The sequence below is a fragment of the Nothobranchius furzeri genome, chromosome 16, assembly GCF_043380555.1.
Source record: "Nothobranchius furzeri strain GRZ-AD chromosome 16, NfurGRZ-RIMD1, whole genome shotgun sequence".
Lineage (NCBI taxonomy): Eukaryota > Metazoa > Chordata > Actinopteri > Cyprinodontiformes > Nothobranchiidae > Nothobranchius > Nothobranchius furzeri.
Genome location: NC_091756.1, coordinates 50,048,015 through 50,072,117, shown reverse-complemented (window position 1 = coordinate 50,072,117; position 24,103 = coordinate 50,048,015). Strand labels below are relative to the sequence as shown.

Here is a 24,103-nt window from a genome sequence, read left to right as displayed (position 1 = left end):
TTTAGTGTGTCTGATGTCGATTCCTGTCTTGTTCATATTTGTGTTTTGCTGTACCCTGCTGGCCAAACGCGCGGACACACACACACAGACACGCATTTTCATATTTCTTTACCCATATTAGGACCATCGACATTAATATAACTGCATTCATGCCCAACCTCTCCTCTAACCCTCACCAGTGTATTCCTAAACCTAACAGTAACAAAACCTTTAGTCACACACCTTACCTCTAAACGTAGCCCCCAAGCCTAAAAAGGGGTCCACCGTCCTTTGGTCCCCATAAGGCCCATTGGTCTCCAGGTTAGTGAATATGCTAGAAAAGGCCCTAAATAGAAGGTAAACACGTACACACACATCTTTTTGTTAATAATAAAACTTTATTTCTGATATTTTGGGTCAAAGGTTAAACACAGTAGCACAGTAACAGCAGTAGCCCAGGAAGTAGAGCGTGTTGTCCAGTAGTCGGAAAGTTGCAAGTTTGATCCCGGCTCCTACCAGAGAACGCTGCTGTTGTGTCCTTGAGCAAGACACTTAACCCGCTTCGTCTGCTGGTGGTGGTCAGAGGGACCAGTGGCACCTGTGTTTGGCAGGCCTTGCCTCTGTCAGTGCCCCGTGTAGCTGTGTCTACATCGTTGCTCATCCCCACCAGCATGTGAATGGGTGAATGTCTGACCGAGTTGTGAAGCACCATGGGGGGTTGTAGAACCCTAAAAGGAGCTATACAAATGCAGGCCAACCAGCATTTACCAAACACAATCTCTGTTCTTACACAACAGCTGTCACATAAGCACATCAGTGTTTCTGTCTTCTTAGACAATGGAGACAACAAAATGCTTTATTATACACACTCAACACTTATGAGCTAAAATCATTTGAAATTATCTCAATCCTAAAAATGACCCTGCAGGTCATCTAAGCTGAATGGTTAAGAAAAAATAAACAAAAATTGAAGATAATCAGTAAAACTTTATTCTTACCGCCATACTTATCCAATATTTCACTGATTAAACAGCTAGAGGGGTGTCAGTAGTAACATAATTATATGTGAGCTTGTAGTTGTATTGACTGATGTTTTCGTCCAACAGTGAAGCACAAGATCACTAACAAATATCAGCTACACATTAAAACACATCTGACATAAAATGTATTTGGCAAAAATAGAACATTTATTAATTAGCATTTGCCTTGTGTAAATTATACATTCTAATCTGAAATCCAGTCCAACTTTATTTACAAAGCACTTTCAAACACCCAGCACAGGTCCAAAGTGCTACACAGTAAAATAGGGTAAATCGAAACAAATATCACAGCCCGACTAGCTTGTGATCAGTGGCGGATTTAGCAATTTGTGGGCCCAAGGCGAACACAGACATGGGGCCCCCTTACATAAAATTTTTGACAATCTTCTCGTTAACCAGATTTGCAAAACTCTACCCTCTTCTGACATGAGTTATCTTCACTTTTTATTAGTCCTTCTCTTTTTTCCTGTCTTTCTCTCCCTTTGAGTGCCTTCAATATTTGCTCTGCTTTCTTCTTCCTGTCAGTGCTCCTGTGCTTTTGCCTTTCTTTTTTCTTCTTCTATTTTCCATTTTGGTCTATGTTTTTCTCCCTTTAAACATTTTCCATTGTCTTTCCTTTTCTGCTTCCTTTTTGATGTTTACATAGAAGTAAGTAACCTCAGATTACGGTTTCCCTTAAAGCCAGGCTCGGTCCATCAGAACCACCAGAACAAACAGCCAAACAGACTTCTACAACATGCAGATTTGTAGTCAGTCTAACTTCTGTTTTGCATGTTCTGCACATCCTTTATTTGCATGTATTTTCTTGTAAGTGGCAACTGCGTGTTCCCGTTTTCTTTTGTGTGTCTATTATTATGATGTATAAACCAAGTCACAAATGCAAATCACTTGTTTGTCACTCATCAATAAACGTGACTCGGATATTTTAAACACTACGCTACGGTCCAGCAGAAGGACTGGGCTTACAGTAAGTCTGAAGACCAGCTGATGAAGACCATTTTAGATGACTGGAGGAACACAGACTACTAAGAAATCAACTTTTTTTAAAAGAAATAAAAATAAATCATTAAATCTAAATCAAGCAACCAAAACTCAAGCAGGTCTCTTCCTTTTTTTTCTATAACTGAACCACAGGCTTTTAAAAAATTCTTTAGAATGAATCCACATTTTGTCCTAAATGAAAACTGCTAAATCGGGTTATTGAAACAGGAGCAGCTTTCATCTCCTGAGTGGCTCAGTGAACATCTCAATTCTGTTTTATAATGCATGTTAAAGTCAGGTTGTGTTACATACAGCTTCAGTTACAGAGAGGTGAAACAAATATCAGATGGTTTCCACCTTTAGATGTTTGCACGTCACACGATGTTCAAGATGAATCGTTCTCATGGAGAAAGTCTCTGGTACACCCAGCCTCCCTCCGCCTCGTGCTGGAACTCTCCCAGTGTCTCTCCGTCCTTCAGCTTGGAGAAAACGATTCGGTCGTGAAGCCTGTTGGTCTGACCCTGCCAGAACTCTATCGAATAAGGTCTGACCATGTAGCCGCCCCTAAATCACCACCAGACGGTTAGAGAATTATGGAACGTTTACAACATTTCATAATCACTGTTCTTTATTTACTTAATTTTTCCTTTCACACAAAGTAAAAAAACAACACTTACCAATACTCAGGCATCGGCACTTCAGTGTCCTTGTACTTTTCCTGCAGTTCGACATTTTTCTGCCTTAGATACTAAAACAATCAAATTAATCCTCCAAGCACCAAACCTGAGTGTGTCACAGATTAAAAAGCGCACGTTTTTCTCTTACATCTCTGTTAGGGACTGGACTACTCTGTCGACTCACGACGGCTCCGATCTGGCTGCTTTTTGGTCGTGAGTGAAAATATTCACAGGAGGCCTGGGCAGGAATCCGCTCCACTGAGCCTTCAACACGGATCTACACATTTCAAATACTCAGATCAGTATGAAACAACAAACAGACGTACAAAATGAAACAAAACGGTGCGATAATATTGACGAGAGAAATCCACAGTAAAGATGGTCCACCTGTCTGTTTAATGGTTCCCAGTAGAAAACCAGACATGCATATGGATTACTCTCCTGCAGAAAAAAGAAACCGATCAGAAAAGAAAACTCACAAAAACAATGCCAAGTGTGGTGGATGAAGGTGGTTTCATAATTAATTCACAATTTCATTATTGATTATTCATCAACTCTTCAAAACAACTTCATATTGTTTCTATAGTAAATCATAAACAACCCAAAGAGCAGAAGACAAATAAAAAAAGAAATACCTACATTTGTAATAACCGATGATAATCATTGTCCTGATTAAATATTTTTCCTGATTCAATCAAGAAAACGTTTAATTTCATCTGAGGCATTAGAACTGTTTATTACACATGGGTATTTACTCATAATTCAACTAGGCTGACATTATTAATCTGATAGTTGTCCAAATAATAATCAAAGACTGTAGTTTGGTGCCATTTTCAAGCAATAACTCCAAACACAATACAAATATAAAATCAGACATTTCTAGTTATTTTAGTTTTACTTCACCTGAAATTAAAACACAATTAAATAAATGACAGTAAACAAGCGTATGATTGATTTAGTATGAAGACGACTTGAATTGATTGAATTGTTGGTAAAACGTGGTCAGAAAGAGTTCCTCACCAGCTCAACACCCTTTCTGCTCTCGTAGTTTGTGTAGAAGGTGAAACCGTCATTGCTGTAACCTTTCAGGAGAACCATCCTAGCAGATGGACGTCCATCTCTGGACAGGCAAACATTAGATCAGACTGTGTGGAACTATAAATCTTGAGTCATTTCTACCCCAGGTGGTGGTGCTGTTTACTTGTTTGCCGTGGCTATGCACATAGCGTTAGCCTCTCCGATTTCAGAGCACTTCGTTGCATCATCAAACCAGTTTCCAAACTGCTTGATGGGGTCCACAGACACAAGGTGATTTTCCTCAAAACACTGAAAAGAAAACAATCCATCATTCATATTTCCTCAGCAAAAAAACACCATTGCTAATGTGTGATTCTGGTTCAAATTCTCCTACGGCTTTAACCACAGAGCTGGCAATTTGTGTAACAATGCCTATTAGACATTTTAAAGATGTCCTAGGCAAGAAAGAGTAAAATAATAATAATAATAATTTATAAACTGTTCTTTCTTTCTTTAGCATATGAAACTTTTCTGGGGGTGGAGGTGTTGTAGATGAACGGAGGAAGTGTCAAGTCAGACGATGTTCCTGGGTGGGTGCAGGAAAATCACCGAACGAGAAATGAAATGAGTTTCTGGCAAAGTGACTGCAGCGGGTGTTTGTGGACGAGTGAAAAGAAGACAAGGCGTGGATCTATCTGGCATTCACTCAAAGCCTGGAAACTCCAAGTACATCCTGGCATGTGAGTGGTGCTCCAACATTCTTTGTTGTTTTCCACTCATCCAACAAGGACAGTAGCATCAGCTCGAGCTAGCATTGTTCTGTGGTTAGCATCACCGTAACCAATGTTTGTATGTTGCAGACGTTGAAATAGGTTGGGACATGCAAATGTAAGGTGGCGTGTCTCTAAAGTCTCATTTATACTTCTCAGTCAGCTCAGGTGCAGAGGCACCCACACGCATTGATGGAGATGTTTTCCTTTCTCCATCACCAGGGGAGAGTTGCAAAGCAATTTCCTACAAGGACAACAGGGCTTTACTGGGGGATCCTGCCAAAATTGCAGTCCCATCTCTGGTCCATGATAATGTACTTAGTGTATTTGTGTTTACGTATTTCAAAGACTTTTTACTCATGCTCTTCCACCTCTTTCCCTTTATTTCCTTCTAAAACACAAAAAGTTTTCTGCAAATCTTTGTTCTTCTTCAATAACAGGTGTATAAACATTCACGTCATCGTACATTTTCCCCATGATGTTATTCCATCACCTCTGTGTCTGCCACTAGATATCTTCGGCACTCGTTTTATTTTTTGACAGGGAAATGGCGATGACCAAGTCCAGGCTTGCAGTCTCCATCACTTTTGACGGACAGTTAAAAATTGGGCGTGTCTCTGTCAACCTCTGTGGGCCTACCGCAGAGTTCTTGCACTGATGCATCAGCGCTGCATGTCTCTGTACCGATACAGATGGAGAAGTCTAAATCAGGCTTAAACTTATGTGTTATACTAGCTTTTCTTGAAATATGCCGTTTCGCCACAGCCATTTATTCGGGGAAGCAGGCCAGAGATGGCACAGGCTTTTTGGTATGCTATTAGACGCCCAAGCTGTCGTAATTCAACAATAACAAGTTAAATGTGGTTTTAAACTCTAGGTCATGTTTGAAAGGTGTTGAACACTGAAAAACAATTTTTAAAATCTTACTTCAGTCACTCTGAGATTTTCACAGAAGGTGAACATGAAATAGTCTCCAACACCTATGTCCTGCATTAGCTTCTGACAGAAAACAGAAGGTGAAACTCTAGGATTATAAAAACCTTACAGATCTACGTCACACTGTCACTTAACATTCATGGACTCACCCATCTTGACTCACAATGGGGAAGGCTGTGGACTCAGGTCCACGAAACAGCAGAGAACGTCTCGACTAAGCTAACTCTTAGAATTAGCAACTCCACCGCACAGCAAAACTCCTCCAGGCTTGTATTATTTTTGGAAATAAAACGTCAACGTTGCAGAGCAAACAGAGTCAGTGGAAGAGTCGTTTTGCTGTTAGCCAGTCAGAGGCAAGATATCCAAATATCAGAAAATGATACTCCAAATCCTGCCATGTACTGCCACTCTCTCCTCCAGCTGACTTCTTTGTGCTGATACAGGTGCTTCTACCCCCTCCCTGAGTATGACTTACAAGGCCTTCATTCCTACTAGAGACCACTGCAAATGTATTGATTAAACAAGCGTCCCATACCTTTAATTATTTCTGTATGAAATTCAAATCTGACATTGTTAACATTTTTAAAATGTTTTATAGCAGGTTTAAAACAGCACAAAGACTCACATATGGTTAAAGCCTAATTCATACTTCACCATCTGTGTGGATGCAAACACACACAACGTCATTACACATCAGTGCAAGGGCTCTCCGGCGGGTTTGCAGAGGCTGGCGGAGACATGTCCAACTTTTTACCAATCTGTCAAAAGTGATGGAGTCCGCAAGCTTGTGACTGAACAGCAACGCCATTGTCCCCTCAAAAAAATAAGAACATATTTAGCGGCAGAATTGGAAAAGATGAAAGAACGCCTCGCGGAAAAAGCCTGAAAATATGAATGTTTATTCACTCGTGACTGAAGGAGTACAAAGATAAGCAGCAAGTGTTTTAAACGTGGATGGAAATGACTATAAATGTGGGTTTAGAGGTGGCGACCGCATGAAGAGGTGGAAGAGAATGCGGGACAAATTTGTCTGTGTTATAAAGTATCTGAAATACATTAAAACAATGTAAACACAATAGTAAATACACTATCTTGGACCAGATACATGACTGTAATGATGGCATGACGCCCTTTGCTGTTCTGGTGGCGAATTACGTTGCCACACTTCCCAGGTAACGGCAAAGTCTGAAGGAAATACATCTCCATCAAAGGGTGTGCGTGACTCCACACTCAAGCAGATGGTGAAGTATAAATTAGACTTGACATGTCAGGACAGAACTAATCTTTGTTTCTCCAAACTGAGATTGTTCAAAGAGCCATTTGCATCAGGTATATGTTATAGTTACAAATCTTTACAGATAAAGGTCAAAAGATCTGACCACTCTTTATAGCTTTGGGAGTTTATCACATTATTAATTTGAGGATAAATAACGTCTCTTCTGGTACATTTTTCATTATAAGCCTGATTCCTCCCTTTATCCAGCTCTAATAAATCACTCATGTGTGCTCATTGAGCACATGAATCTGTTTTTTATATGTGGAAGGTTTGTTTGAGCTTTTTATAAGTGTACGTTATTGAAATCAAAGTACAAGCTTGTGCTTACTGCGGAACAAAAACCAGACCCCCATACAGGTAATGGTCAGCGTTGCCAGATGCCGCCTGACCTTGCAGTCACGAAGCATGCTTTCTGATTACCTAAATTTCTCGGTGCAGTGCACCCTATCGCTCCCCCTGAATGCTCCTCACCTCTTCGTCTCCTTTGTACTTCTTCCTCATGTGGCTCAAATCCATGCTGTCACTGCTCGCTTTACGGCACAAGTTTAAAACAAAAGCACCTTGTTTCACCGCTGACAGAGGACTGCTGAAGGGAAGATTTCTGTCGAACAAAATGAAACGTCTTAATAAATTCGTACTGAGTATGCGCCTCATACTGTCAAAATTACTCTGACGTAACGTCCTTTACGTAAAAAGATAAACGTGCAGCCGTCACTGTTGGAAAGAGAAGAAAATTAATCTCAAATCACACGGAATAGTTAGATTTTGTATATTTATACAAAATCAATAAAATGTGGGTTTGCAATAAAAATAATTTAAACTGAAAACCGACGTTTGTTCGTAGTGAGGCGTTCATGTAATGCAAGTTTTCGTAAATTCAAAGTGTATTTGTCGATTACACTTCAATCCGAAATCATCACCGTATTAGATACACATTTTTTATGTACTAGCTTCTACTTGAGCAATCAAGACGTTGCCACAGGGACACAATTTCACGTTTAAATTGTATAATTTTCTGTTTTACAGAATGTAAGCGAATGTAGCATTTTCCCAACGTCACTCATTCTTTCTGTTAAAGATGGCCGCGACCTTGTTTGCGAAGTTCGTTCCAAAACATGGTAATGGACATCATATATATGGTATTTAACAACATATTCACAAAACTATCTGCTGGATAGTAAATAGGTTGTTAAAGTAGCTACTGTTCGATGTGTTCTAAGCATGGTTCTTAGCTTTGGTTAAAGTTAATATCGGAAGTGTTACCGGTTAGCTGGGTTAGCTTAGCAGCCTGTGTTACGATATGCTACCTGGTCAAAAACATTTTTACAGTATGCTTCGCTGTTTTCTCTTTAACCTTTAATGGTCAGATAATTTTAAGATAATTGATATAAAGGAAATTCTTCGTTATTGTTAATTTCAGCACAGGGAACACACCCTGGTTGCAGAATATCACTAATATTACTATTTAAGATGGGTGCTGAGTTAGGTTATTTCCCAAATCACACAAGTCAAAAACATACAGTTGGTTTATTTCCTCATGAAGTGCAAGATAATTTTATTTTCCTTTGCCAAAACAGAGCATTTTAGCAGGAAGGAAGAAACCTAGAGGGGTAAGAATCAACCTTAGCCCAGCCAGTTACTCTCCTTCCCTCGGGCAGAAAACTGATCAGCCTCAAAGGTCAGACAACAAGGATGTCTTCTTCACTGAGTTGGTTATGAACATGATCTCTGATCCTTGAGCAGTCATCAGTCCATTGTTTACTGTATTTTTAGTATGCAATTATTTATTTTAGCTCACCTGAGTAGCACATCTCATCCTCCGATGTTTCCAACCTGCTGTGGATGACAGTCAAATGAATCTGAAGACGTTGGTTGGGGAAACGGTTTTGGACCGTAGAAATACACACAAAAATAAATGGATGTGGATACAAATTTTAATCAAATCCCCGTGTCTTCATCAAACACTAATCTAGAACATTTTGTGGCTTCTAGGATGGCTTCCTCTCACTCAGACAGTTCGACATGGCTCCAAGGCTGTGACCCGTCACAGGAAACCACTTCACATCCTCAAACAGAAGCTCCTGGCTGTCACAAAGTACATTCCTCCACCCCAGCCTTTTCCCCGTGGAGCCTACCCATCAGAAAGTGATCACAACCAGGAGGTAAATCGGCAACAATGTCACCCAGTCACAGCAACCCCTTGTCTCTGCGTCTGTATAATTTAGAGCCAGAATAAGATAATTAACTTGTGTGCAAATGTAATTATTTTATGACAAATCTGGGAACTGGAGGTTGCAGTTAAATATTTTAATTTTTAATGGCTAATTTCAACCTTATTTTGCCAAAACACACAATGCATTGGTATTTAATCATGCATTCATCCTCTGTTTAAAATGATGCTTTCATGAGTTTCAGAGCATTTTGTATTCACATCACTGTCAACAGATATGGGAGTAAAAGTTTGCTAGAAGTCTCTTCTCTTTGATTTCATCAGGATAATGGCTTGATGTTACTCCAGAAGAAGGATTTAAAGAAAATATTTGAGGATTACAAAATGATCGCTGTGGTTCAGAACAACTGCGGCAATGCTGAGGACATGGTTATTCTGAAGCACAGACTTCATAAACATGGAATCAGTGTCAAGTTCTTCCCAAACAAGGTACAAGTGATGAATATCTGCTGTTTGTGTAATTTATCAAAACAGGTCCACTCTTAAGTTTGCATTCAGATCTATAACAAAAAGCAGCTCCCCATCCCTTCATGCATTCTGCAAAAACAATGTTAATCTTATAAGTTCATCAATGCAGAAGGCAAATGTTTAATTAGAATTTGATTAGATTTTTACTTATTTTTACGTTTTATTGTCCTTTACGTGTTCAGGTTCTAAAAACACAGATGAGTCCTTCAACAACATGTTAAACTAGGTCCAATTATGACTGTTTATAATTGAGTTTGTATTTTTGTGTATCAGGACACACCTGTGGTAAATTGAAATTGTACTTGTGGGGTATTTTAAGCTTTCATATGTGAATTTGCAGGTGACTCGGCCGTTCCTGATCAACTCTATTTATTGCAACATGGCTCCTCTGTTTATTGGGCCGACAGTTCTGCTTGTCAGTAAAGAACCGAAGGTAAAGGAGATGCTGACCTCTCTGAGGGCCAGCCCACAGATGACACTTTTAGGTGAGTGTTGTATCTGCTCCCACAGATGAACTCTGCAGCACCAAAGAGTGATGGATGGTTGTTTTGTCTCTGCAGGCGCCTGCATAGATGACACCTTACTGAGCGTTCAGGGCATTGTCAGTTACTCCAAACTGCCAGCGATGACCGTTGTACAGGGAGAGCTAGTTAGTGGGCTGACGATGCTTACCTCCCACACAGCCTCTCTGCTGCAGCGCCACCCGGCCCACCTCTCCTCTCTGCTTCAGCAGTACATCAAACAGCAGAACCCAAACAACGGCACAGAGGCCAGTCCTACAGCAGAGCAGGCAACATAGAGATCCACAGGAACGTTTTGAGACTGATCGTGCAGCTAAAAGAAGCAAAGATGAACTGCAGCTGGAGGCACACTGTGTTCAGATGAGAGTAAACATGAATGTTATCAGTGCATCTTAACATCAAGGTGCGTCAAACGGACAATGCTGCAGAAATTATAGTTGAACCCCTTATTTAAGGATACTTTGTTATTAAAAGAGAACGTTTCTGCTCAGACTCATTCTTTTGTTTTTTGACTTCCTACTGGTTTTTATTTGTAAAACTATAATTTATGGCACTAAATTATTAATCAAAAACAGATCAAAGACACTAAAATATTTTAAATAGAAACAATATAATAGCCATATTAAAAAATCCTGAAAATGAATAGAAAGGCAAACCTGACGGGGCTCTCAGATTAAAGCATTTGGAAGTAAAAAGCAAAATCTTACAAAACACCTGATTAAACTTGAATGTAAACTATTCGTTTCAACACTTCTCTTGAATGAGATGTTCCATGATATTAGTTGCATAATTTAAACAAAAACTTTAACCAAAGTAAACACAGGCGGCTACAGATTCTGATGGTTAATATGCAGATTACATGTTAATCTGGGTAAATTAGGCTAACATGCCCAGCCATTCTTAGACACATTACTCTGTCCAGCAAAAGGAAATGTATAAAAATATTGATTAGGCACAAACTGTTACAGTATGCACGACAATAACAGCTAATATTAGATTAAACGGATTTCAATCTATAGCGGATTATTCGCGCGTAATTTTGCGTTTTGTCTCATCCAACAACAGTGAATTTACTATTATAAACTCATGGCTGCAGCTCCATGAGTGACCTGGTTGTGTGGAGTGAGTAGAGCTATGTTTCCTCTCCATTCCATCTGAGACAGTCGCTTTAATTCCTGCTAATGCGGATAATACTCAGGACACTGCGCACGGCGCGCGCTGTCCGCGACGCGCAGCGCTCCTTGGATTGGGACGGAAGCCGCCGGCAGAGAAGACACTGCCCGTCAGATTACGTGTCCCAAACTCGTCATAATCTGCATAAACAGCGTGTATTCCCATTTAATTTGAGGATAGATACGCTTCTGTCACTTCAGGTTTATTCTTCATCCACAGAGAAGATTTTTGTTGGATTAGTCAGAAGACTTTAGCGGATGATGAGAGCCGGAGGTCAGATTCAGGTAAGAGCGTCTAATAAAATGTAAAACGTGATCTGTTATATGTTTCATAAAAGTTTTTAACTGTAATAAACCATCAGACCAGGATTCACCCGGCATGTCTTGAATAAATGCTTAAAATCCTTAAAAGTTAGTTTGACAGATGAAACGTCTTTAGGGGTCAAATTAGACTTTTAAACGTTTACAAAAGGCTCAGAGGTCCATCAGCTGCATTTAAATGACGTAAACATCAAAACGTTTGCCTGTTGCTGAGATCTGAAATCATAGTTTGGTGTTTTAAATATTTACTTAAGAAGAAACAGTAAATTAATAAAAATTAAATGCACAGGACCAGTTTTACATGACAGGTAAACATAAACGTAAATCCGAATAAAACCAGTCTAAATGAAAACAACGCAACACCCTTAAACACAGCTGTTAACTCTGCAGGTCAGGGTGACTATTTCTGACTCTGTTATGAACACAGCTGATTCTTGTGTTGCTGCTTCATTCTTTATTTCCTGTGCGAGAACATACCCGTCATAATCTGTGTACCTTAATCCCACCCTTTGGCAAGATACCTCCTCCACCTTGGCTGCCTTCTTGGTCATCAGTTTCCCTCTTTAGGCAACTCATGGGAAGATTTTGATTTATAACTTCTGAACTGTGAATAATCTGTTCTCTTTTAGCCAAACAAAGTAATTATCAACAATAGATGTTATAAAAAAAGCAAAGCTAATATTAAAGATCACCAGATTAGCTTTTGGGTGTTACATAAATGGTTTTATTTCAATACAAATTTTAATGTTCTACATAGTGCTCCCTCTGGAACAAGCAAACTCCTCCAAATCCTTTCATCCTGTTTTCACCACATCATGCTTTCATTACTGAGGTCATTTACTCTCATCATCCCTTCGCCCTTGCATAACTCCACCAGCTGAGCTGAGCTGCCTCAAACTCTCCTGTTAAGCTCTAAAAACTGCAGGAAGTCTGTTAGAATAAAAAAGGACCCACTCTTGATTTTACCCAAAATCCTTAAGCTGAACCTGGAGGCTTAGTGAGCAAACTCAAACACAAAATGCTGCAAACTGTTTTGAAAAACTAAAAACCTTCTGATATGGATTTTTCTAAAAAAAAAAAAAAAAAAAAATTGCATGTTATTTAATAAAATGTTTCACAACCACAGTTGTATATATTTTTTACTCTGAAACATTACTGCTCTTGTTGCACCTCGGAGACGACAATCATTACGGAGCACTTTTAGTGTCATGTCAGAGCTCGCTGGCTTGAAATCGAGCTGCTTGCTGTCCAAGTCGCTTCAAGCTGCTAAAAATATCTCCTGAAAAACCAATTAGGTGGAAGTTAATCTTCCTCCAGCAGGCAGGCAGGCAGGCTTGGCCATAGTGTCACATACAACACTGGATTAACAACCAAAAGCCACTCTTTTAAAACAGGCTTTGGGTATTTAGGTAAATTTGATTTGTGGTTTTTAAAAAAAGTAGAAAGTCTGGCAATAGTTGCACTTTATAAACATAAATCTGGATGTTCTGTTGAATTTTATCATCAGTTCAGAGCGATGTTTGTAAAAAGTAATCTGAAATAAACATGACATCTTTATGTATTTCTGCTTTTACCCTGAAACATTGAAATGCTGCTGCTGGTTCTCACTCTTAAATACTTGAATGAACGTAACAAGCCTGTGGTCAAATCTTCTGGTGTTTTGGGTCTATTTAGTGTCTATTTTGAATTGAAAAGGCTGAATAAACATGTTGCCAAATCAGAATTAAAGTGGTCCCAAAAAATAGCAAAACTTTCATTGAGTTTAACTTCTTAGAGTCAACAAACCTGACTGATAAACAAGCGCTGTGACTCAAGTTCACCTTGTAAATGAAAAGGTGGCTTGCTAGTTTGAACACAGACCCTGCCTGTGTCAGTCATTGTGTCCTTGACACTTCACCCTCCTCGCCTGCTGGTGGTCAGAGGGACTGCCTGTTTACAGCAGCCTCACCACTGTCAGTGTGCCCCAGGGCAGCTGTGGCTATGATGTAGCTCATCAGTGTGTGAATACATTTACTGTACAGTGCTTGGGCGTCTTTATAATATATTAAATACAATCCTGAGTAGAGCTCTATTTGAGCACAAATAGGATTACATTTTTTATTTAGTTCTCCTTGACCTTCTCAGTGGCCCAGTTGTAGAGTGGGATTGGGAAATCAGGGTTCAAATCCTGGTCGGGTCATGGCAAAGACTTTAAAATTCTGATCAAACGCCTCCCTGCTTGGCACTCAGCTTTAAGGGGTTGGATTGGGGGGTTAAACCACCAAATAGTTCCCAAGCGCAGCCACAGCTGCAGCTCACTGCTCCCCGTGGCGATGGGTCAATGCACAGTTGTAATTTCACCAGTGTGTGATGACTAATGGGGCATTAACTTTATGCAGTGAATAAAAATAGTCACTTGAATTTAGCAAGAGGACTAAGTGACTTTGCAATAGGTGTTTGTTTTGTTTTTTAGCTGAAGGGTTAAACATTCTGGCAGAAAAATAATTATAAAAAATAATTTAAATCAAAGCTTTCGAAATCCTGAAAGTTCTCTTTTTCTATTCTTTAAGTCCAACCAGAAGGCTGCTGTTCTTATTTCAGAGATAATCATTACCTCTCATCTAATTCGATCTCTCTGTAACCCTCCAGAGGCTTTTGGCAGAATGCAGATGGTGATTTTTAATGATCAGCAGATCACAACAAGAAGAGTTTGCGCTCTGAAATGGACTCAAATGGGTCTTCACTCAATCGCAGCCAGTCAGTGGCGAGTGGTTTGGAGAAAACATCACCATCGTGGAACAAACCAGCTCTATCTCACAGCAGCAGCACGCTGTCGTCTCGTCACTCCAGACAGGTCAGTTACAAGTCAGGTCAGTAACAGGTCAATAGCACGTCAGTAAAAAGTTACTAACAGGTAAGTAGCAAGTCACCAACTAGTCATAAACATGTAATTTGCAGGTCAGTAACAAGTCAGTTAGAGGTCACTAATGGATCAGTAACAAGCATTGTTTTGATGAGCTTTTGTAATGTCACAAGATTTGTGTTGCATTAATGTTTCACCAAGATCTTGCATTGATGATGGTAGAGTCTGACCGCAGCACAAAGCCTTCTCCAGCGCATCCCAAAGATTCTCAATGGGGTTAAGGTCTGGAATCTGTGGTGGCCAATCCATGTGTGGAAATTATGCCTCATGCTCCTGAACCACTCTTTCACTATCTGAGCCCGATGAATCCTGTCATTGTTATCTTGGAATATGGCCGTGCCATCAGGGAAGATGGAATAACCTGGTCATTCAGTGTATTCAGGTAGTCAGCTGACCTCATTCTTGTTGTTGAACCTAGACCTGACCAACTGTAGCAAGCCCAGATCGTAGCCCTGGCCCCACAGGCCTGTACAGTAGGCACTAGGCATGATGGGTGCATCACTTCATCTGCCTCTCTTCTTACCCTGATGCACCATCACTCTGGAACAGGGTCCATCTGGACTCATCAGACCAGTTTTTAATAATTCGTTGTGCAGTTCTTAACCCAGTTTTAGTCATGTCTACAATCTCTTGATGCATGCCAATGATCTGACCCTTCTCAAACAGACTAACATCTTTTCCTCGACCACCAGATGTGTCTTTCCTCATGGTTGTTTAAGAAATGAGAAGCAACGCAATGCACCAGTTAGGGTTAAATAACTTGTTGCTAGCTGAAAGACACTTGCCCGTGCAGTAATTATACAATAGGAGACTCGTATCTATTAGCTTACAGATCAAGGTGGTGACTTTTTTTGGCCAGGCAGTTTATAATATAATCTATGTGTGACTGCAAATAATTCACAAAGGAAAAATGAGTGTTAAGAATCTGTCCTAATCTGGATTAAACATAAATTATACATAAAAGGCCCAACACCAAAATGCTTTCGGTCCTTACTCCAAGATGTTGTGTTTTACTTTTGATCTTTTCGTGGATCTGCTCAAAAACAGTCAGTTAAAAACACAATAGTCCTGACATGTTGGATGTAATCTATGAACACAAACAACAAGGTTGGGTTAAATCACAGCAGAACATGTATACACAGAATTGCATAAAGAGAAACAAAAGTCATTTTCTAATAATTTCTGTTCCAGTTAACTGCTTTCAGAAACTGAACTTCAAATCCACTTTTCCACAAATCATAAAAAAGAAATGTTTTTATTATTTTAAAGAAAATTTAAAATCTTGTTTGTTGAAGTTTGTGTAGCTGATGCTAGAAAAGTCCGGTTATGTTTTCATGACAACAACGAGTTCAAACGTGTTACGAGCTTTATTTTTGGTTTATATTGTTAACTGGTCAGCCATTTAAAAGGAATATTATAGGTTAGAGTGTTAAATTTATAATGAAACCACCAGTGCTCGAGAGAAAGTTGTTGTGACATGAAGAAGACATATCTACATGTCTGGCTCCCTCTGTTAGCAGTTTCAAGTCGGCCCTGAAAACACACTTCTTTAGCATTGCCTTCCCTCCGTGACACTTTTCATGACAATCTAGCACCGGATTTGAGTTTTTGATTTAGTTTTTATGATTTAGTTGCTCATTTTTGGCACCTTGCACCATCTGGTATTTTATTTCGTTTTATTTGTGCCATTTCAAATGTTTTTATTATTCGTCGCATTATTTTATTTTTATAGTGCTTTTAACTGTTCTCCTATTTTATTGTTTTTAGTAGGAATTTTTATCTCCGACTATTTATGCTTTGTTCTTATGTATTTTGCCTGTTCTTATTGTGTTTCTTGGTCAAGCATTTGGCTTTTTTATGTACAGCACTTTGTTAGCTGCCATGCTATTTTGAAATGGTGCTTTATAAATAAATATGGTATGGTATGGTATGTGAAAGAAGTAAGAGAAAGCTACGATAAAGACGTGATATCTTCCTTGTGTGTCTACTACTGGTCAAACAGGCGCACACGGTTAGTAATATTGTTTTTAATGTTGTAATTGTGTTGTTATTGAGATTATTAAGAATTTAAATTAAGATATTTGATTTCTTTTTAGTTTTCACGGTGTACCAAAACCTTCTGAGTGTTTGAAGTGTAAAGGATGGGTAGTTTACATCTTACTTATGAACCATAAAATGTGAGATTCCATAGAATATGAAATATCAATCTGATGGATCTTTGAATATTTTAACCTGAAGATCAGAAATTTTTATTGCAGGGATTAAGCGACACTTCGTATTAACTCCAAGGAAAGAGAGAGAGTCGGGTTTAAAATAGTTAAGAAATTTATTTCTTCACAATTTAAACTAGACTAACTTAAACACTCTATGTACTGATGGAACTAAGGTGGAGTGAGACGTGAGATGAATGATGGTGTGTGTGTGTGGAATGTTATTCAGAACCAGCGGATCCGGAGAAGCATTTAGTTTTGAGTGGGTGTGAGTGTTTCGCTCTAAACTTTAGTAGAAGATTTATAACACACATGAAACGCCATCTGTCGGTCTACGTACCCCAGGGGAAGCCTCCGATTAGATCCAGAATGTCGAGGTCCTCTTGGACCCTCCTTGGAACCGAAGCCGGTAGAAAAGCAGCGGTACCGACCAAACTAGTCTTGGAATGCTTCCAGGTCACGACAGGTTCATTGGCGTCAGCGAGACCCTGAAGGGGTCGTGAGGTTCAGCTTTTATTCTGAAGGAACCGTTGCGGTCAGGTGTAACTTTCAACAGATTTTATCCAGCTTGTCGAGGTTCTTTAGCTGAAGAGAAAGTCCGGATGGCCTGTCCGAGACTTCTCTAGAACGCTTTGAACTAAAGAAAAGGTGGCGTGGAATAGTTTTTATAATTGTCATATTTTGGTTTACTGGCGAATCAGAATTTGACATGCAAAAGAGGGTTTATACAAACACCACAGAAAACCACGCCTCGCACCAGAAACAAAGGTTCTGATTGGATCAGATAAAAGGAAATGTGTCGTGTGACTTTAGCATTACGTGTCCTCAGTGTCTAGTGCAAATGTCCAGGATTATAATTTCTTGTAAAATACTACTGATCACAGGAGTATAATATCAAGTGTTAACATTGTCAATTCACAGATTGATTGAACATTGGGCTCACATTATTATTGGTAATAACAAAGTTGTTTGATTATGTGTTTATCAAAAGAGAGTTCTTCGTCTTCGTATTGAGCTGTAACAGAGGTGAAGCAGTTCAGATGAGCAGAGTGCATGAAAGACCTTGGCCCCTATCTCATGTAGATTAGCCTGTCAGAGACTTTATGTCTCTGCTTGAGCAGACGCAGCAGATCATGACTTTTTGGTCAAAAACAGGACATTCATGACGCTACAGAAGAAAATAAATGTCTGTGGACATCAGTACGGAGCGTGAAGTCCAATTTGTTGAGCAGACCAGAGTAGCTACAGTTTGTACTGCTCAGTTTCAATCCTAAAATATATTCATTATTTAATTTAGAAATAGATAACTGTTTATTTTTGTTACTAACACCAACTGTTCACAAGTTCACCAAAAGTACATAAATCAGAGCGCTTGATCTTTAAATCATGGTTCAATAGTTTCTTCCAAAAGATTTGATAATTTTGATGAATGAGCCTTTTAAAGAACATATTTCCCACTAAATGTTGGATCAAATTGTCTAAACCTATAAAAGTTCTTTTCCGAAGTGATCTTTTTTTTGCCCTTGCTCTCAGATAATCAAAGACTGGGAAGTGATTGACGACTTTCATGCAGACATGAATGTGGGAGGAGAGAGTCCTCAGGTCATGATCACTCCAGGAATCTGTGAAGGGTATCTGCTGAAGAGGAGGAAGTGGCCTCTGAAGGGCTGGCACAAGGTGGGGTTAGACCTGAAGTAGCTGCTGGATGTGTGAGTCAGCTCTTAACATCCATTTCTTTTATTGTAGAGATACTTTGTCCTGGAAGGTGGAACCTTGCGCTACTCCAAAAGTCATCAAGATGTGAGTGAATGTAAAATCTTTAAAAAGAAAAGCAAATTTACACGTTCTACTGAAAAATGTTGTATGATAAAAACATTGCAAACATGGATTGTTTGTTTACTGTATCAAAACTGCTGGTTAAATATAATTTAACATCAGTGTTTTGTAGCTTTTTTTTTTCAAAACAACTTTTTTAAATGTAATTTAGTGTTTTCATAATCTAACTTTTTAATTTTTTTATTTTTTTACTAAGGTGTCCAGGGGAAGAGTTCAGGGTTCTTTAGATGTTAGCCTAGCTGTGATGTCAATTAACAAGAAATCTAATCGGATTGACTTGGATACAGGAGACATTCTCTATCACATCAAGGTAAACGTGCTAAATAAATGCTGTGCCAAACAAAGAAATAGTGTCTCATCATATTTAAATGACAAATGTTACGTATTTCCTCCCCAAAGGCAAAGAGTCATGACCTCTTCTACATTTGGGTAACCAAGCTACAAGCACACCGTCTTTACAAAAAGAACGAGACAGCTAATGCTCACAGCAGCATCATACAGATTTTGTCCCACACAGCGTCAGCTGGACAAGCTCAGAAAAATGGAGATTTGGTGACTATAAAATAGAGTAAAATAAATATTTACAGCGCACCCTTATTAGAAGTGAGTCTGATCATCCTGTGTCTCCGTGTCCCCGTTTCCATGCTGTCAGAGCTCTGCAGGGATGGAGGATCCATCTGGAGGGTCGGGGGTCTTACCATCGGCCAACACAGCTGTGAACTCCAAGGTGTCAGCGTGGCTGAGGCAAAGCCATGACCCAGTCACATGTGTTCAAGGTGTTTGTTAGACAGACAGCTTCAAAAGCAGAAAATGCCAAAATAATCCCAAAAAAAGACTATTAAAAAATACAAATTTACCTACTAGTTCAGACCCATTTATGCTCTTTTAAAGAGCAAATAAAGACATTTTTGCAAAACAAGCAAAAATTTGAAGGGAAAATATGTGTTCAAAAACGTTACAATAAAAACCCTAGGAATGCCTAGAATAAAACTCTAAATGAGGTCAAACACCATGTTTTCCTTCAGAACTGAACCGCTGTAATCTGGACCTTTCTGAGCTGAACCGTTTGATTCAGAGTCTTCAGGTTCTGGAGGTGGGCCACTCCTTCACTAACGGGGATCTGCAGCGGATCATCAGCATACAGGTGCACACGGATTCAACTGTTTTGTATTATGCCTTCATGTAAATATTAAATTAATCTGATTCTGGAGCAGAATCTGTCTCTTGAGAAGCCAAAGAAGCCAAAGTCAGGAAAGATGTGGGGTCACTCTCGAACCCTGTCCAGAGTGGAGGCCCTGGGGATGGTAAGAGCGGACTGTTGGTCATTTATCCTAAATAGATTGTTGGTTGACAGAACTGTAGTAAGAACATTTGATCAAAATTGTCTGAAAATATTGGGTCTATAAATATGACATCTCAACTATCCAGTAACATTTTGGGGCCTTTCTTTAATCTAATCCAAAGCCTGTTCGTGGGATTACCAAATCGGTGAGTTTGCAATAAGCAGAACATTAAAAAAAACTTTTCACACCATCCCCACTATGCTAACAATGTTCTCTAATGTTATTACGATACTTGTGTAACGTCCAGCAATGGTCAGTTTAGGTACAGCCTGACCTTTCAACATCTATTCAACATCTGGTCAGAAAGGAGACAAAACATTGCATGTGTTCCCTTTAAATGAGCCTGTCTTCTTACCAGTTCACAGACTCTGCAAGTCTGAAAGATAAACAATAACTTTCTTTCCCAAGGTCCCATCTGTCTGCCTCCACAGAAGGAACAACTCCAGCTCGAATCAGCTGCTAAAATCAAGAATGATTTTCTAAATCAATATGAACTTCTTCCATGACTTATAATCTAGATGATCATCGCAATCGGTGCCAGAGGTCAGCTGAAACCTGCAACTTTCGGATCCACCAAGAGGGTCTCTCCAAAATGGGTGAAGTAGACATGACAGATCGCGTCTGATGTTCTTCTGATGATAAGAACTTTATAGCTTTGAGCAAACCAAATAATTTGCAGGGCTGTAGAATACCGTGGTACCGACTCTTCAGTCCAGAGATGTCTCGGGTCACAACAGCTGGATGGAACCGTGCGTCTGGCGGACTCTTAAGGAGTCTAACAATATCAGCTTTGTTTCTGCAGGAACTGTTTGCTCATCAGCTTTGCAGGTGCAAAAAGGTTTTTGACGACCTGTCAAAATCTTTGATGGTTAAAGAGGTTTTGCTTAGGATGGCCGGTCTGAGTAATTCTCTAGAACTGTCGAATCACCCAGGATGATCCAGTTTTAAGGTTTTGATTTTATGACTTGCACAGCCAATCAAAGGCTGACAGCTTGGGAGATGTTACCAAGACAACTCAGAAAAACGCCTTCTTTGATACCGAATGTTCTGACTGGTTAAAAGGGCAAGTTATGTGTTGGAGTTTAACTTAACCTTACTTGTTATTGTGTGAGTGCAGGTGTGAGGACCTCATCGTCAAAACATGTTGAACACATGGCAGCTTCTAGTAAACAAACATAACATAACATCCATTCAATGGGCACAGATTAATGAAGCATTTCATTATACTATAATTATTATAAGTAGTAATAAACAAATGTTTATTTAATGATTATCTAGATTATAAGTCACGGAAGAAGTTCATATTGATTTAAGAAATCATTCTTGATTTTAGCAACTGATTCGAGCTGGAGTTGTTCCTTCTGTGGAGGCAGACAGATGGAACCTTGGGAAAGAAAGTTGTTGTTTATCTTTCAGACTTGCAGAGTCTGTGATCTGGTATGAAGACAGGCTCATTTAAAGGGAACACATGCAATGTTGTGTCTCCTTTCTGACCAGATGTTGAATAGATGTTGAAAGGTCAGGCTGTACCTAAACTGACCATTGCTGGACGTTACACTTGTGTTAAGAATGTTTGCTTTAAATTAGTTTAGGAGGTAGCAGGCGTGCATAACCAAACCAAAATTAACCTGTTGCTTAAAAAATGGCTAACTCAGTGATGACTTTGGTAAACAAAGATGTTGGATGATGATTTCAACTGATAGAAAAAATAAGCGTGTTTGTGTTTTAAATATTTTTTCTATACTGTATATATTTCTAAACAACTTAAAAAGCCAGCTAGCTAAAACATTCACATAAAATAACGCACTAAATGAAAGCCGATATCCAGTCAGCTTTAAATGGATGGCTCAGATATTTAGAAGTTGTTTTTGTACATAGTTTGTAAAATTTACATTTAAACTGCTTTAGGTATCCTTTTGAACAACCTCAAACTGGATAAATAAACATTAGTTTTACCTAAAAAAAACAACTACTGGCTTAAAACAACAGCAATTTAAAACAGTTACAAGTGGTTTTAGTGCAGGTTTGTTTATAAAACTTTACTCTACTGTTAGAAAAATTCAAGCTGCTATGAGCTAGTTGCTACCGCTAAGTGTTGGGCTGATAAAATCTGGGTACAAAAGAAATAAAAGAGGTAAAAGAAAAACAAATGATAAAGGTGAAAAAAGCAGCAAGAACTGCTCAGGTGTTTTAAGATGTTGTTGGCGCTCTGTGGCCACTGGCCAGCTTGTTGATCTAGCCCAGCTGAGTGCATGTAGAGCCAGACAGACTCTCTGCTAGATAGCATCTTAAACCAGACACACATCACACAGCCTGATAACAAGGGAACTCCTGAATCAATCAGTGACCCGGTGTGTCCTCCTGCTCACCTCACAGCTGTCCTCCAATCACCTGAGTAGCTCGTCCCACCTCGGGGCTTCGGTGCCCTCCATTCCCGACTACGTCTACTCTCAGCTGTCCCCTCTCTCCGTCGTATCCCTTGAGGGCAAGAAAATTCAGCAGGACATCTGCACCATGTCACTGCGAGGTCAGAGACACAGACAGTAGATTACAAAGACTTGAATGGGTTTTGATACATTTAGAAAATGGTCAACGTGTTGACATCTTATCTAAACAAGATGTGAACGTTAGACATTTCTGTTTTATTCCCCTTTAGTGCTTGCTTCTCTAAAATCAGTTCATGAAACTCTGACCCTGGAGAGACAAAAGCTGCAGGAAGCCTGGGAGGCCAACAACGTCCACCAATCAAACACTTTAGCTGTGGTAAGATGAATGCTGCCTTCCTCCATTATTTTCACAAAAAATTGTTTTCCTACATTTCTCCTTGTTTCTCCTCCTCCACCATCAGCCTGCACCATCCCACGGGCCGCCTTCAGTAGCAGATTCAGCTGCAGAGTATTTTGATGCCAGTGACGATATCCTCTGTGGTAGTTCCTCTGAGGTGTCAGATGAGTCGGGACTTAGCGATGGAAGCACCACCAACTCAGAGCCAGAGGAGGGACACGGTGAGTCTTTAGCAGGGCTACACATTTTTATGTGATGGACTGGTTGTTGTTCATAACTGAACGATAAAACAGAAAAGGATTCTTTTGTTAAAGTTTTGTTGGTGTCTTTTCAAAAGCAAAACCTACAGCTTTCTGTATTTAATACATGCATATTAATTATAGACTATATAAACCATAATCTCACATGTGAACTCTGGTGATTTTAAGTGTAATCAGAATAAAAATCATCCAAACTCAGTTGCCTAAACCAGAGCAAACTGCAAACTGATCATGTTTCTAGGGTGTTTCTGAACACGTTTGCAAGTTGATTTTAGTATTTATCTTAAAGTTAACCAGCAATGATTCATGTGTGTTTATTGTCTAATACTGGAGCATGAATAAATTGATTACGAATCTAATAATCCTTCTTTTCACCTACCTCGAAGCATCAACAACCAGGAAGTACCGTGCAAGCATCTCCAGGACTCCGAACAACTTTGTTCCTAAGAGCACCGGACGTCGGACAGCTTTACCAGCTCACTGCCCTGATAACAGCCATGTCGGCCTCATGGCCATCCTCTACAATAACATAGGCAGGAACCTCTCATTGCATCTCAAAGATAAAGTCGATTTTTAAATGAATATGTTGGTTTGAACTGTGTGTGTGCCGTTCTTGCTCAGGTAAAGACTTGGCTCGTGTTTCAATGCCGGCTGCACTGAACGAGCCGGTTAACCTGCTGCAGAGGTTGTGTGAAGAGCTGGAGTACAGCGAGCTGCTGGACGTGGCTAATAACACCCCAGACCCATACCAGAGGATGGTAAGACCTCCAAATAAAATTCCACATTTGCTTCTAGACATCATTGTTTATTACATCTCCTAAACCTTATGTTAGAATTCAATTGAGTTGCCTTTTATACAATAATGTCATGCATGTGTGTTTTATTAAAGCCATACTTTGCAATTTTTTCACATTTTCAAATCATTGTCTTGAGCCACTATGTGCTAAACTGATCACACAATGTCCGTTAATCGGGGAACTGAACAAATTCCTACATTTGACAGACACCAGGAGATTCAGTTCATGACAACTGATATTTTTAATGTTCAAAATGCAGTTTTCTACTTCAACAGGTGCTGTACACCATATCTGCTGTTGCCCGGGCTCGATTGTCATTCGCTAAGAACTCTCTTGTCTTATTTTAAAATGTCAGAGACAAAGACTTAAAAAAAGGAGATACAATGCAATTTGACAATAATCACTAGTTTTGTGTCACAACGCGCTGGTGAGTGGAGCTGAGGTGGGGATCCAAACGCTGGGGAGGAAGCAGGCAGGCAGGCAGACAAACTGGAACAAGTAACAGTCTTTTAATGAGGAGAGCACACAGGACATGGAAACAATGAGCCAACAAGAGACACAGAACTGAAGGGGTTTAAATACA

At 39.5% G+C, this 24,103-nt stretch overlaps 3 protein-coding genes across 4 annotated transcripts in view; 2 read left to right on the top strand and 1 right to left on the bottom strand.

Annotated features, from left to right (window-relative positions):
- Positions 1-355: 355 nt before the first annotated feature.
- Positions 356-7,376, bottom strand: pnpo (pyridoxamine 5'-phosphate oxidase). Its single transcript, XM_015962411.3, has 7 exons — positions 7,148-7,376; positions 3,879-4,003; positions 3,698-3,797; positions 3,065-3,118; positions 2,826-2,954; positions 2,678-2,748; positions 356-2,564 (listed from the first exon to the last, which is right to left on the bottom strand). The coding sequence occupies exons 1-7, from the start codon at positions 7,328-7,330 to the stop codon at positions 2,402-2,404; spliced, it is 825 nt and encodes a 274-aa protein (XP_015817897.1). The 5' UTR covers positions 7,331-7,376; the 3' UTR covers positions 356-2,401.
- Positions 7,377-7,703: 327 nt separating this feature from the next.
- mrpl10 (mitochondrial ribosomal protein L10) lies at positions 7,704-10,387 on the top strand. Of its 2 annotated transcripts, none has more exons than XM_015962414.3 (5): positions 7,704-7,794; positions 8,669-8,838; positions 9,171-9,335; positions 9,715-9,859; positions 9,935-10,387. In XM_015962414.3, exons 1-5 carry the CDS (start codon positions 7,755-7,757, stop codon positions 10,171-10,173), a joined length of 759 nt encoding a protein of 252 aa, XP_015817900.3. In that variant the 5' UTR covers positions 7,704-7,754; the 3' UTR covers positions 10,174-10,387. The 2 variants fall into 2 exon arrangements, with proteins under 2 accessions (XP_015817900.3, XP_015817899.3); XM_015962413.3 differs by having other exon boundaries at positions 7,719-7,815.
- Positions 10,388-10,600: 213 nt separating this feature from the next.
- The window catches only part of osbpl7 (oxysterol binding protein-like 7), a 32,443-nt gene continuing 18,940 nt past the window's right edge, over positions 10,601-24,103 (top strand). The window contains exons 1-14 of the mRNA XM_054749386.2: positions 10,601-11,352; positions 14,017-14,221; positions 18,034-18,177; positions 18,247-18,300; positions 18,533-18,646; positions 18,736-18,888; positions 18,989-19,112; positions 19,362-19,480; positions 19,551-19,640; positions 22,056-22,206; positions 22,336-22,442; positions 22,528-22,684; positions 23,110-23,256; positions 23,345-23,481. Of these exons, the coding sequence (XP_054605361.1) occupies positions 14,090-14,221; positions 18,034-18,177; positions 18,247-18,300; positions 18,533-18,646; positions 18,736-18,888; positions 18,989-19,112; positions 19,362-19,480; positions 19,551-19,640; positions 22,056-22,206; positions 22,336-22,442; positions 22,528-22,684; positions 23,110-23,256; positions 23,345-23,481 (1,629 nt within the window). The 5' untranslated portion in view covers positions 10,601-11,352; positions 14,017-14,089. The remainder of the gene's footprint in view (positions 11,353-14,016; positions 14,222-18,033; positions 18,178-18,246; positions 18,301-18,532; positions 18,647-18,735; positions 18,889-18,988; positions 19,113-19,361; positions 19,481-19,550; positions 19,641-22,055; positions 22,207-22,335; positions 22,443-22,527; positions 22,685-23,109; positions 23,257-23,344; positions 23,482-24,103) is intronic.